An 11,506-nucleotide genomic window follows, 5' to 3' on the forward strand; every position below is an offset into this window, starting at 1 on the left:
GTTTTCCGAACTTTCTGAATTTCAAGAAAGGTTAAGCAAGCTGCCTTAAGTTCTCTTACAATTTGAAGAGTTGGGAGTTTGAAGTCAGGTAATGTGTTTGATTTAATTTGTTTCCTCTTTACATACATATGTAACAGAAGAGTATTTTCAAAATGGAAAGGGAACAACTGAAAAATGAAAATTCAACAGATCATTCTTTCAACAATCACAGAGCTCGAAAGCAACATTGACATAATAATGGAGGGAGTCCGGATGGATTACCCGAAGGGACTACATATCAGAACTAACCCAAGTCCGGATATCATTATTATGAGGTCAAGAGTGCTGAACTAAAATCACACATAAATCAGGTGAGATGATCATCCCTGAGACACCGACTCGAGTAACTTAACTTAAAGAACAGACATTCACAATAGGAGGTATGTGCGGGTGAGGCAACGCTGAGGAGATAACATACTATAAACATAGACACACACTTATGTAAGGTTTACTAATTAGAGTTGAGTACGCTGCGCTCAAGGCGGCGATCCATGATGATGGAGACAGACTCAAGGAATGCTGCTTCGCTCGAGCCTGGGAGCACACAGTCCTGAGCTTCCCTAACTATCTCCTCAATCACAGATTCCTTCCTTATTGTTTCTCTGCACATCATATTGCCTATGGTAAATGCCGTGAGTCCCTTCTCTGCGCCTTTCTTCAGAAGCATGGTGGAGATGCGTAGCACACGAGCACACTCAGGGGATAACTCCCACCCATAGAATTTGAGCAAGGCAATGTCTTCTTCTGCATCCATTGACCTTATGTATTCAATTGTGTCTGAGCTGAAAGGCTGACGAGCTTGAGGCCAGTAGAGCCAGTCAAATGTACAATCTTCAAACTGTCAAGGATAAGGATGATCATCAGTAGTGAATTCTGCACAACCTACAAATGGTACTCATAAAGTATAACTAATTACAGACTTATATGTGAGGAACTCCACAATTTCACTAATTAAGTATTCTATGCAAGAAGCTCCACGACAATTAGTCATTTGAGAATAAAATAACAAGGGCCACAAAGATGTACGGCCAATAGGCAGGTGCACTTGATGTATTATTTCATCATTACCAGCCATGGAGTATATCATTTCAAACTTTCAAAACTCTAATAGCTTCCGCCAAAACAGCAAAATATTATTATAGAATTTAGCTACTCTATCAAAGGAAAATACACTGTTTCTTTGCACTGATTCACAGTGGGAAGCACAAATTGATTTTAATTGTCTCGACCTAACCTGATGTTGGGCCATAAAAACCAGAAGTTTCCATGAAAACTAGCAGAGATCAATACATATATATATATATGCGTGTGTGTGTGTGTGTATTAAAGAGCCCAGCAATAAGTCGAACAGAGAAAGAAAACTTACAGTATATGGTAAGCAATAGCCATGGTCAATGGGGATAAGCTTAATTTGACCATACTCATCTTTGCTGACTAATATATTCCCAGCATGCCTATCTGCATTGGCCATCCTCATATCCAGAACAGCAATCTTGTGCACCTCCTGGACAGGGAAGGCACTAGGGCCTATATCCTCACAGCTCCCATTATTCTCCATGAACATTTGCAAGGAGCCACACTTGATAGATACACCTCCTTGATGATTAAAACCTTCGTGGAGGCATCTGACATAGACAGTTGGAGGGACCCCCGCAAAGCCCCATGTGTCAGCATAGAGAGTGCGCCGACCACCCTTTGGATGATCCAGTAAATAGACAGCACACTCTCTGATTGCACCCTCTCCAACTCTGGTGCCCTTCTTCAATCCTTCTCCATCCTCTGACAAGGGCAGCCCTCGGGGGTTATTCACAGCCATGGGCTCCTCATCCACTGGCTTGAAAACAGATACATATTTTGTCCCAGAGGCATCCAGCATAAAATATGCACCGCCAGTGCCCTCGGAAGACCTTATTGGATAACTCCCACTGTCCAATCCATTCAGAGTAGACTCAATCAAATCCCTAATCTCTGAAGGTAACTCAATCTTCTGGTTAACAATTACAGGCTCCAGTACTATCTGCCTGTCTGGAGGTTTCCTCGGCGCTGCATAAATACTTTCACTATCAAAATCACGTTCATACCCCTTTTCTCTCCCTAAATCACCCTCTCTTATGCCATTCTGCCGTGGTGCTTCGATAGACAGCTCAAAGTGCTTTCCAACTGGTGAAGCCCTGATTTTTGCAGTCTTGCGGACAAAGAAATGAATCACGGCATCAGTATAATCCTTGGAGAGATCATTAATCAACCTGTGATCCTCAATTGGCTTGCCATTCAGCAAAACCTCTTGATCTTCCTCAACAAGCTCTAAGCTTCTCTTATGTGCTATCTGCCTTTTAACATATCCAACATTTCGGCTCCTCTCGACATGGAAAGAGAACTCTTTACCACAGCAAGTGCTAACATTAATAACCTGAAGATCTGACAGACGAAGGACCAAATGCAGAACATTCCCATCGCTCACATCATAGTCTCGAACAAGGGAATCGCTCCGCGACAATGCCCTACCTCCACAAACCAATTTTTGGTTCCTAGTGAATATGCCTTTAAAGGTTTGAATCCTGAGTTTCACAGATTGAATTGATTCAGACCCCAGAACCTGCATTGGGACAAAAGAACCCGGCATTGACACAAAGATCGAAATGGATTCTTGATCAAATTCAGGCGATGGAGGCGGCATGAACGTCAAACTATCCTCTCGAAAGGGGACGATCGAAACTACACCAGCAGAAGACATTTCTACAAATTCCCCTTCAGCTCAAATCCCAAAACCTAAAATGTTAAACTCCTGAAATACGAAATCTCACCAAATCGGCACGCCCATTATATTCATCACGCATATACAATAACCTAAATTAATTAAAACGAGCCTAAAACTAAACCGATTCGAATGGAAAAGCCCACAAACCCTAATAGGATTCGTGATTGGCCATATCGTCAGCAATCGGCCAAATACCTAAAAATCAATTTTATTTTTTTTTAATTTTTAAAAAAATGAAACAATGCGCGTAGCTTTCAGGAACGGAGCATCAAGAATTTGATGGAAACGGCGTCTTGAGACTGAATGATTCCACGAATTGGGAACCAGATGAGCTGAAAACAAAGAGGATTTGTGACCACCGAGGAAACCCCTCCCCTCGGCAGAGTTGGCGAAGGCGAAGGAGTAGGGAATCGCAGGGGCAATCGAATTGAGAAAGGGGAAACTGGGATGGATCTGTGTCTTCTTATGGCTTTGGGTTTGTATACGTTAATGGAAAACTGAAGATTGGAGAAGAAGAAAGGGTAAGCGCAAACGTGGTTGAACCGTCGGGCTGCAGTAGGCGTTGAATGACGACTTTGACGGGGAGAAGAGGAGGAGGAGCCTATGAATTTCAAATGAAACAATAATTATTAATTAATTAATCGATTTTTACAACTTTCCAAAATATACCTTATTATTCTAATCGAAGAATACAATTTAGTCCTAGCATACATACCTCGACTCGATGTAAACTTAGGGTGTGTTTGTTTGGGGGTTTGAATTTTGAGTTGGGATTTGAATAGTAAAAATTTTGAATTTGAATAGTTGTATGATGTGATATAAATAGGTGATGATGTGATGTTTTGAATGTAAAATTGATTTTTAGTATAATATAAAAAATAAAAAATAGGTGTTTGATTTGATGTTTTTGGGGGGAAAATTTTGGATGAATAGTGGAATTTAATCCAAATCCATCAAACGAACACACCCTTAGGGTGCGTTTGTTCAGTAGTTTTGAATTTTAAATTGATATTTAAATAGTAAAAAGTTTTGAATTAAAATAAATTTTTAAAAGAAAATCTTAAACAAACACACCCTTAGTTGTCTTTTTGAGCAAGATTAGGAAATTTTACTTGTCCTTTTAGCAAGATTAGTCTAATTTCCTACAGTACTTTCATTAAGGTCCGTCACATATTGAATAGTACTATCATTTTTCTGAAATAAATTATACTATATTTTAATTAGATTTTAAATTTTATAATTTTTAATTTTTAAAACTTTAACTAAAATTAATTTTAATTTATAATTATTTATATTATATTAAAATTAATTTTACTAATACTTATATTTACAGTAACCTTAAACGTAACGTTATATTCAAAATGAATAAAGTATAAAAGTAATTATTTTACATAATTTTAGTGAATATTACTATTAGCTAAGAAGTAAGACCTATAAAGCATCATATAGATCGACGGTCCAATCATTATTCATCTCATTTTTTTTTAAAAAAAAATTAAATCAAAAATCTATTTATTATTCTTATATTTTTTATTAAAAATCAATTTAATTTTATATTCAAAATATCACATTAATACCTATTTATATCATATTGTACAACTATTCAAATTCAAAATTTTTACTATTCAAATCTCTAACTCAAAATCCAAACCCCCAAACAAACACACCCTTAATGTATTTAACTATTGTACTAAAATTAATATATATATATTATACTACATGAAATTATATTACGTATTATTAAACTATATGTTATATGTATTGTATATTTAAACTGGATTGAAAGTGGATAAACATGAGCCAAATTGCTCTATTTACACAACACAATTTCATTCATTTAATACTTTATTTATTTTTTAAAAAATATTATATTAAATATATATTTTTTCACAAAATATCAAATTAAATAGTAATTTTTTATTTTTTTTTCAAACTTTTAAATTCCTAAAAACCTCATAAATTCCTATCTAAACAAATCCGTTATTCATTCATGTGTAACATATTAAAAATTTTTTATTACCAGATGTATTGATTTAATTTTTATTTAAATAATATTTTATTTTAAAAAAAATAATAATATATTTTTATTAAAAATAAAATATAAATGTAATTTAAGCTTTTATTTGTAAGGCGAAGAGCGTCCGATCCTTACGAGTAACGAGTAAAAGGCGAAGAGCGAGTCAAGCCCCCCCACTTATTATTACAACTTCAAGACAACCTCCGAGCCGAACAGAGCAGAAAAGGCCACCGTTATTATCACCGTGTTTGAATTTTGAATTTCGACTCTCCTCAGACTCCGATCCATCTCTCCTTGCATCCCCACTTTGAGTTTGATATCTCTTCTTCTCTACGCAATCGAGTTCGAGGTCGAGGTCGAGGTCCAGATCCAACGCTAGTTTGCGACTGGACTGCTGCCCCATCGTATCGTATCATATCGTATATCATTGACTGGGAACTGACTTGGAGGGGATATGGAGAGCTTGATTTCGTTGGTGAACCGATTGCAGAGGGCGTGCACCGCGCTCGGGGATTACGGCGATGAGAGTGCCTTGCCTACTCTCTGGGATGCTCTGCCTTCTATAGCTGTTGTCGGCGGACAGGTTCGATTGATTTTCTTTCATTTTTTTTTTATGCGGATCTACCGAATTTGATTTGGTTTAGTTTCTCTTGTCTTCATCGGTTGTGTATACTGTATAGATAGATTCGCATCAATCTTTGTTTAAACCGATGATGGTTGATGCTATTTCTAGCGCCTTGGAGCTTAGATCTACGTCTTAAGCGTGTTCAATTTTTTAGTTTGTTTATCTCTATTGTAGGGTTATCCTGTCATTTTTTGTTCTCAAAACTGTTGAGGCAGGCTCAAAGTTGTAGTATGACCATTTGAAGTGGTTTGTTCTGGAAATAGCTTTCATTAGGGTTTACTTTTCTATAGTTTCACAGTTCTTTAAACTTAATCGAACATGCATTTCTCCCGATAGTTATACTGATCTACGTTTACAGAGCATCCCTTGGTGTAACTGAACGCTTGCTGAATATTTTCTCTGAAAGTATTGGGGGTTTGATTTTCAATACCAAATAGATGGTGTAGATACGATCTGTTTCCTTGTGATGCAACTAGTTTTTTGAGTGCCTTATATTTTTGAATTCTGCAGATACTCTGTATTAGTTTTCTAAAGATTTCTGCAGTATCGCTACAGCTATCCTGTAAATTGTAAATTGCACTTTGTTTTGACACTCTTTCCACTTGATGTTAAATATGTTTTTGGTTTAAATACATCTACTATTTATTTTGTGCAGAGTTCTGGAAAGTCCTCTGTACTCGAAAGTATTGTTGGGAAGGACTTCTTACCTCGTGGATCTGGTAAACTAGTGTTCTTACATGTCAAAGCATGCCATTTCTGATATGTGAAAACACCTTTTGGCACATTGGCTCACAATATTGTCACTGCTGATTTTATACATGATATACAGGTATTGTTACTCGACGTCCACTTGTCTTGCAGCTTCATAAGCTAGAGGAAGGTAGAGAATATGCAGAATTTGGCCATCTTCCTAGGAAAAGATTCACCGATTTTGGTAAGTTCCATCATCAATTCATCTGTCTGTGGATCAAATTTCATTTAGAAGCACTGAGAAGATTCCACAGATACTTCATTGAGTTCTGATCGGATAGTATATATGTGGATTAGCCATACATATTATTTTCTCCTACTTCTTGTTTCTAGAGTGAGTTTTTCCCCAGAGTGAATGAATATATCGCATATTATACTGATTTGAGAATCTGATTATTATTTAATTAATTAATTATGTACAGCTGCTGTGAGGAAGGAGATCGCTGATGAAACTGATAGAGAAACAGGACGCACTAAACAGATTTCTTCTGTTCCAATTTATCTTAGTATTTATTCTCCAAATGGTAGGTGTAGATTGGATCTCACCCATTTATGTTAGTTTATTTATTTATCAATGTATAATTTTGTTGATGTTCTAGGAGATGTGTATAGATACTTGTTCTGGTTGGATTTTATTAAGAATCATATGATGGCAATGATGGTTATACAGAAATGTAGCTATAAAGTAAAAAAAAACACAAACAAAAAAAAAAAACCACTAATTAAAAATCCCATGTAAAATAAATGATGTAAAAGTTGAAAATTTAATAAGAAATGTGGATTATGTTCCGAAGACACAAAAAGCTACACATGAAATCAAGACATGATAATTTATTTAACTTATAATTTCAAGGCCTTGTTTGTTCAACTCATTCTTCATTTGATGAATTCTCTTATTAGTGTTTTATTTCTACTTTAACAGTATAAAATCTGTAGTTTTTTTACCTTTCTGGTGATTGCAAGACATTGCTCTTGTTATTGTGTCTTTCAGGCATACACAAGCACCCATGCCCCTTAATTTTTCTTCTTATAAAGATAGTTATTCAGTTCAATTATCTTTCCATTGAGGTCCTAGTTTATTTCTAGTTCCTTATCCAGCTCCAATTGTAGATCTACTTTTAATTGGAAGTGGCCAATAATAGATGTAGCGAATAGTGAGTAATTTCATGTTCTTGTTATTGCAGTTGTGAATTTAACATTGATTGATCTTCCTGGACTTACTAAGGTGGCCGTTGGTGAGTTATTTTAGCATTATTATTATTATTATTATTATCATCATCACTACCACACACTGTCAGTTCTATCATAGTACCTTCAAAAAATAAACTTAGCAATTGATATACTGGTTTATCATAGAGGGCCAGCCAGACAGCATTGTGATGGATATTGAGAACATGGTCCGATCTTATATTGAAAAGGTACTCCATTACTATTGTTAATGTAATTTTCATGAAAGATAGTATTCTATGTTCATACTTCAAAATGTTGTACGAATCTATGATTCATATTACTCATATTTCCAGTTTGTCTAGTTGTCAACTATGTCCTTTTTTTGTCCTTTTTCTAATCATGAGAAACTCATTTTAGATTTATGGGTTCGTGCGGTACACTTTTGAGATTGGAAGTCTTTCAAATTTGTGAATGTAATATACTTGGATCATACATATTTACTTTTTTATATTACTTTCAACTTAGAGAAGTGTACACAAGGTTAAGCATAAAAGACAATGGAGTCTAGAAGATTCTTTTGTTTGCCTTAATTGTAAAATGAAGTAGACCTCATAGGACACATTATTTGATTTTTGAATTTTTTTATTAGTTGAATGGTGTTGATATTTATGCCCATAAATGTATTTTCAGCCCAACTGTATTATTCTGGCAATTTCTCCAGCCAACCAAGATCTTGCAACTTCGGATGCCATTAAAATTTCCCGTGAAGTAGACCCAAAAGGTAAAATGAGTACAAACTGATATACTGGTTTGTGATCATGTTTCCACAACTTGCACAATACACCAGCCTTATGCTACTCTTCAAAAGTTTTACTTGAAATAATCTTTATTACATGTGTTTTATTGTAAACTGTTTTTACTATTCTTTCTCAGGAGAGAGGACATTTGGAGTTCTAACCAAGATTGACCTTATGGACAAGGGTACTGATGCTGTAGATGTAAGTTCAAAATTATAGATTGTATTCTCCTGGTGTTGTAAAAGGTTTATATACTTTCCATATGACTACTTTTTATTTGAATTCTTAGATTTTGGAAGGAAAAGCATATAGGTTGCAGTTCCCATGGATAGGTGTTGTTAATCGCTCTCAACAAGACATTAACAAGAATGTCGACATGATTGCTGCAAGACGTAGAGAGCGGGATTATTTTGCTCAATCCCCAGAGTACAAACATCTTGCTAACAGGATGGGTTCAGAGTATCTGGGGAAAGTCTTGTCCAAAGTAAGTTTCATGTTGCCATTTATAACATTTTGGTTTAGGTATAGCTATGTAAACTATTGCAAATCAGGTTTGTTCTTAAATTTGTGATAAGAAGATTGAACTTGGTTGAAACTTGAAATACTTGTCTTGAAGAAATTTCTAAAATGATCATTCTCGCTACAATTTGTGCTTATTTGACTGGTATGCTCAAATGTTAGACAAGTGAAGGGTTTGTTTGTTTTGTAAAATAGTTTGAAAAAATATTTTTTTATGTGAGGTATAGAAAATTGTGCAGTTAATATAAAAATAAGTGTAATATATTAATTTTTTTGGAGAAATGTGTTGGTTTGTTTTGAAAAAAAGAACACACCAGAAGTTTTCTCTCTTTTGACCTAGACACATGCTATAGCATTGACTCTATTGAGTCCTATATGTTGCTATGCATTTGGTAAATTAAATTGGGAACAAGTTTGGTTTTATTGACTGTTGCTCCTTGGGTCAAAATTTTAAGTCCGATTACTGATGCTTGTATTTCTTGCTAATCTAGCATTTGGAAACCGTTATCAAATCCCGAATTCCAGGCCTTCAGTCCCTAATCAACAAAACTATTATTGAGCTGGAATCTGAGTTGAGTCGTCTGGGAAAGCCCATTGCAAACGATGCTGGAGTAAGTTTTTTCCTTGCTCATTCTTTGGCTATTTAATCTCAGTTATATAGCAATGACTCCTTTGTATTCTCTTGATTGGACCTGGCTGTTTCTGTTCTTTCTAGGAATTCTTATATCCACTAAGGATGCTATCTTCAATATCAAACATGCTGCATGATTTAATAATCAATACCTTGACAAATATGGGTAATAATGCAGGGAAAATTGTACATGATCATGGAAATTTGCCGTACATTTGATGGAATATTCAAGGAGCACCTTGATGGAGTGTATGCATCTGTGATTTTTTGATACATACCTTCGTAGTGCAAAATACTTTGCATAATGTATTTTGATCCTTCCTTTTGTTATCTGATTTTGCAGACGTCCAGGCGGTGATAATATAAATAATGTCTTTGATAACCAATTGCCTGCTGCGTTGAAGCGTTTGCAGTTTGATAAGCATCTTGCTATGGAAAATGTACGAAAATTGATTACTGAAGCTGATGGTTATCAGCCTCATCTTATAGCCCCAGAACAAGGTTACCGTCGTCTCATTGAGACCGCCCTGCTCACAATTAAAGGTCCTGCCGAAGCTGCTGTCGATGCGGTATGAAATTTCAGCATTGTAATGTTAATATAAACATGGCATTTGTTTGCACAATTTATACGTTTATACCAGGATTAATTTATTTCCAGCATTATGTCAAAAGTCACTATGATGATGGCTGGTGCTACTGTTTCTGCCAACTGATTTTTAACACAGCGATTTTCTCTATATTTTTTTGGCCTCATCCTTTATAACTGGTTTAGGTCTCTTTATTTATTTATTAAATATATAATGAAGCAGATTTACTTTTGCCATTACATAAGATGAATGTAGAAAATTAGTCTTCTGACATTGATGAAAAGACTAATGTTGGGTGATGGTTCTGCTTAATTTTAGTGTGCAACTTGATGCTTCTACCATAGTTCTTGGGTTTTCACAAATCATTGAAATAAAGATGTGTACTTTATTATATTTCCTGGTTCATCGAGAGGGCTTTTTGAAGTTGATTCTGACAGCACTATCTATTATCAATCAGCTGAGTCGATTATGACAAGCTGCTTTACAAACCTGTTGATGTTGTCTTTACAGGTCCATGCAATCCTGAAGGACCTTGTTCACAAGTCGATGAATGAAACATCTGTGAGTCTTGAGCCCATTTGGTTTAGAATTACAGTGCTTTTTTGTTAGTTTGATCTTCAGATTTCATTTGTTAACATTGCTAGAGGTTCTTCGGCAGGTTGGAATTGGAAATAAATCTCTACTAGTAAAACCGTATGGCTGTGTGAGTTATAGAATTAATAAATGTATCTCTCTGTTGATTGGGCAGGAGCTGAAGCAGTACCCCTCTCTCAGGGTCGAGGTTGGGAATGCTGCGATCGATTCCTTGAACAGAATGAAGGAAGAAAGCAGAAAAGCCGCTCTACAGCTAGTAGAAATGGAGTGCTGTTACCTGACTGTAGATTTCTTCCGGAAACTTCCTCAAGACGTGGAGAAAGGCGGGAATCCCACCCATTCAATTTTCGATAGATACAATGACTCGTATCTACGCAGAATAGGTGAGTAATAGTTGCATTTTTTATTATTTTTTTAATCTTTGTTCTATTTCAGTATTATTGAAATATTACGTTTTGTGCGCAGCAACAAATGTGCTGTCTTATGTGAATATGGTGTGTGCAAGTTTGAGAAACTCGATTCCGAAATCAGTAGTTTATTGCCAAGTCCGAGAGGCGAAGCGCAGCCTGCTGGATCATTTTTTTACAGAACTAGGGACGAAGGAAGCTAGGCATCTGGGCAAACTGTTGGACGAGGATCCGGCAATCATGCAGCGCCGGACATCGCTCGCAAAAAGGCTGGAGCTGTACAGAGCGGCGCAGGCTGAGATTGATTCTGTGGCTTGGTCCAAGTAAGATGAACGAATGAATAGGTTTGTACTCTACTCTACTCTACTCTACTGTTTTATTTCTGCATTACGCATTTGAACCACCTCGATCGCTCGCCCGCCCTTTTACCTTTAATGTTTATTTGTTTGGTCGATTGATCTAGTTATATTCTTTGTACACTAGCGTGAAATCTCATTGAATCATCATCTACTACTACTACGTGATTTTGGTTATGATAATACTTGTCCTTATTTTATTATTTTTGGTTTGCACACTCTATGACTTTTAATTAAAACATGCATGGTAGCCATG

General features: G+C 35.9%; 2 protein-coding genes across 2 annotated transcripts; one reads left to right on the top strand and one right to left on the bottom strand.

Moving 5' to 3' along the window:
- Positions 1 to 175: 175 nt before the first annotated feature.
- Positions 176 to 3,395, bottom strand: LOC127261737 (phosphatidylinositol 4-kinase gamma 4). The gene is made up of 2 exons (XM_051290090.1): positions 1,406 to 3,395; positions 176 to 877 (listed from the first exon to the last, which is right to left on the bottom strand). Exons 1-2 carry the CDS (start codon positions 2,771 to 2,773, stop codon positions 491 to 493), a joined length of 1,755 nt encoding a protein of 584 aa, XP_051146047.1. The 5' UTR covers positions 2,774 to 3,395; the 3' UTR covers positions 176 to 490.
- A 1,563-nt stretch (positions 3,396 to 4,958) lies between these two features.
- On the top strand, positions 4,959 to 11,453 carry LOC127262101 (dynamin-related protein 5A). Its single transcript, XM_051290629.1, has 15 exons — positions 4,959 to 5,397; positions 6,095 to 6,158; positions 6,269 to 6,373; positions 6,612 to 6,713; positions 7,374 to 7,424; positions 7,546 to 7,607; positions 8,050 to 8,140; positions 8,293 to 8,357; positions 8,446 to 8,640; positions 9,167 to 9,286; positions 9,485 to 9,555; positions 9,650 to 9,875; positions 10,404 to 10,454; positions 10,642 to 10,870; positions 10,953 to 11,453. The coding sequence occupies exons 1-15, from the start codon at positions 5,269 to 5,271 to the stop codon at positions 11,219 to 11,221; spliced, it is 1,830 nt and encodes a 609-aa protein (XP_051146586.1). The 5' UTR covers positions 4,959 to 5,268; the 3' UTR covers positions 11,222 to 11,453.
- The last annotated feature ends 53 nt before the right edge of the window (positions 11,454 to 11,506 follow it).

This window comes from Andrographis paniculata, unplaced genomic scaffold, assembly GCF_009805555.1.
Source record: "Andrographis paniculata isolate CXL003 unplaced genomic scaffold, ASM980555v1 Contig15END, whole genome shotgun sequence".
In the NCBI taxonomy this organism is placed as follows: domain Eukaryota; kingdom Viridiplantae; phylum Streptophyta; class Magnoliopsida; order Lamiales; family Acanthaceae; genus Andrographis; species Andrographis paniculata.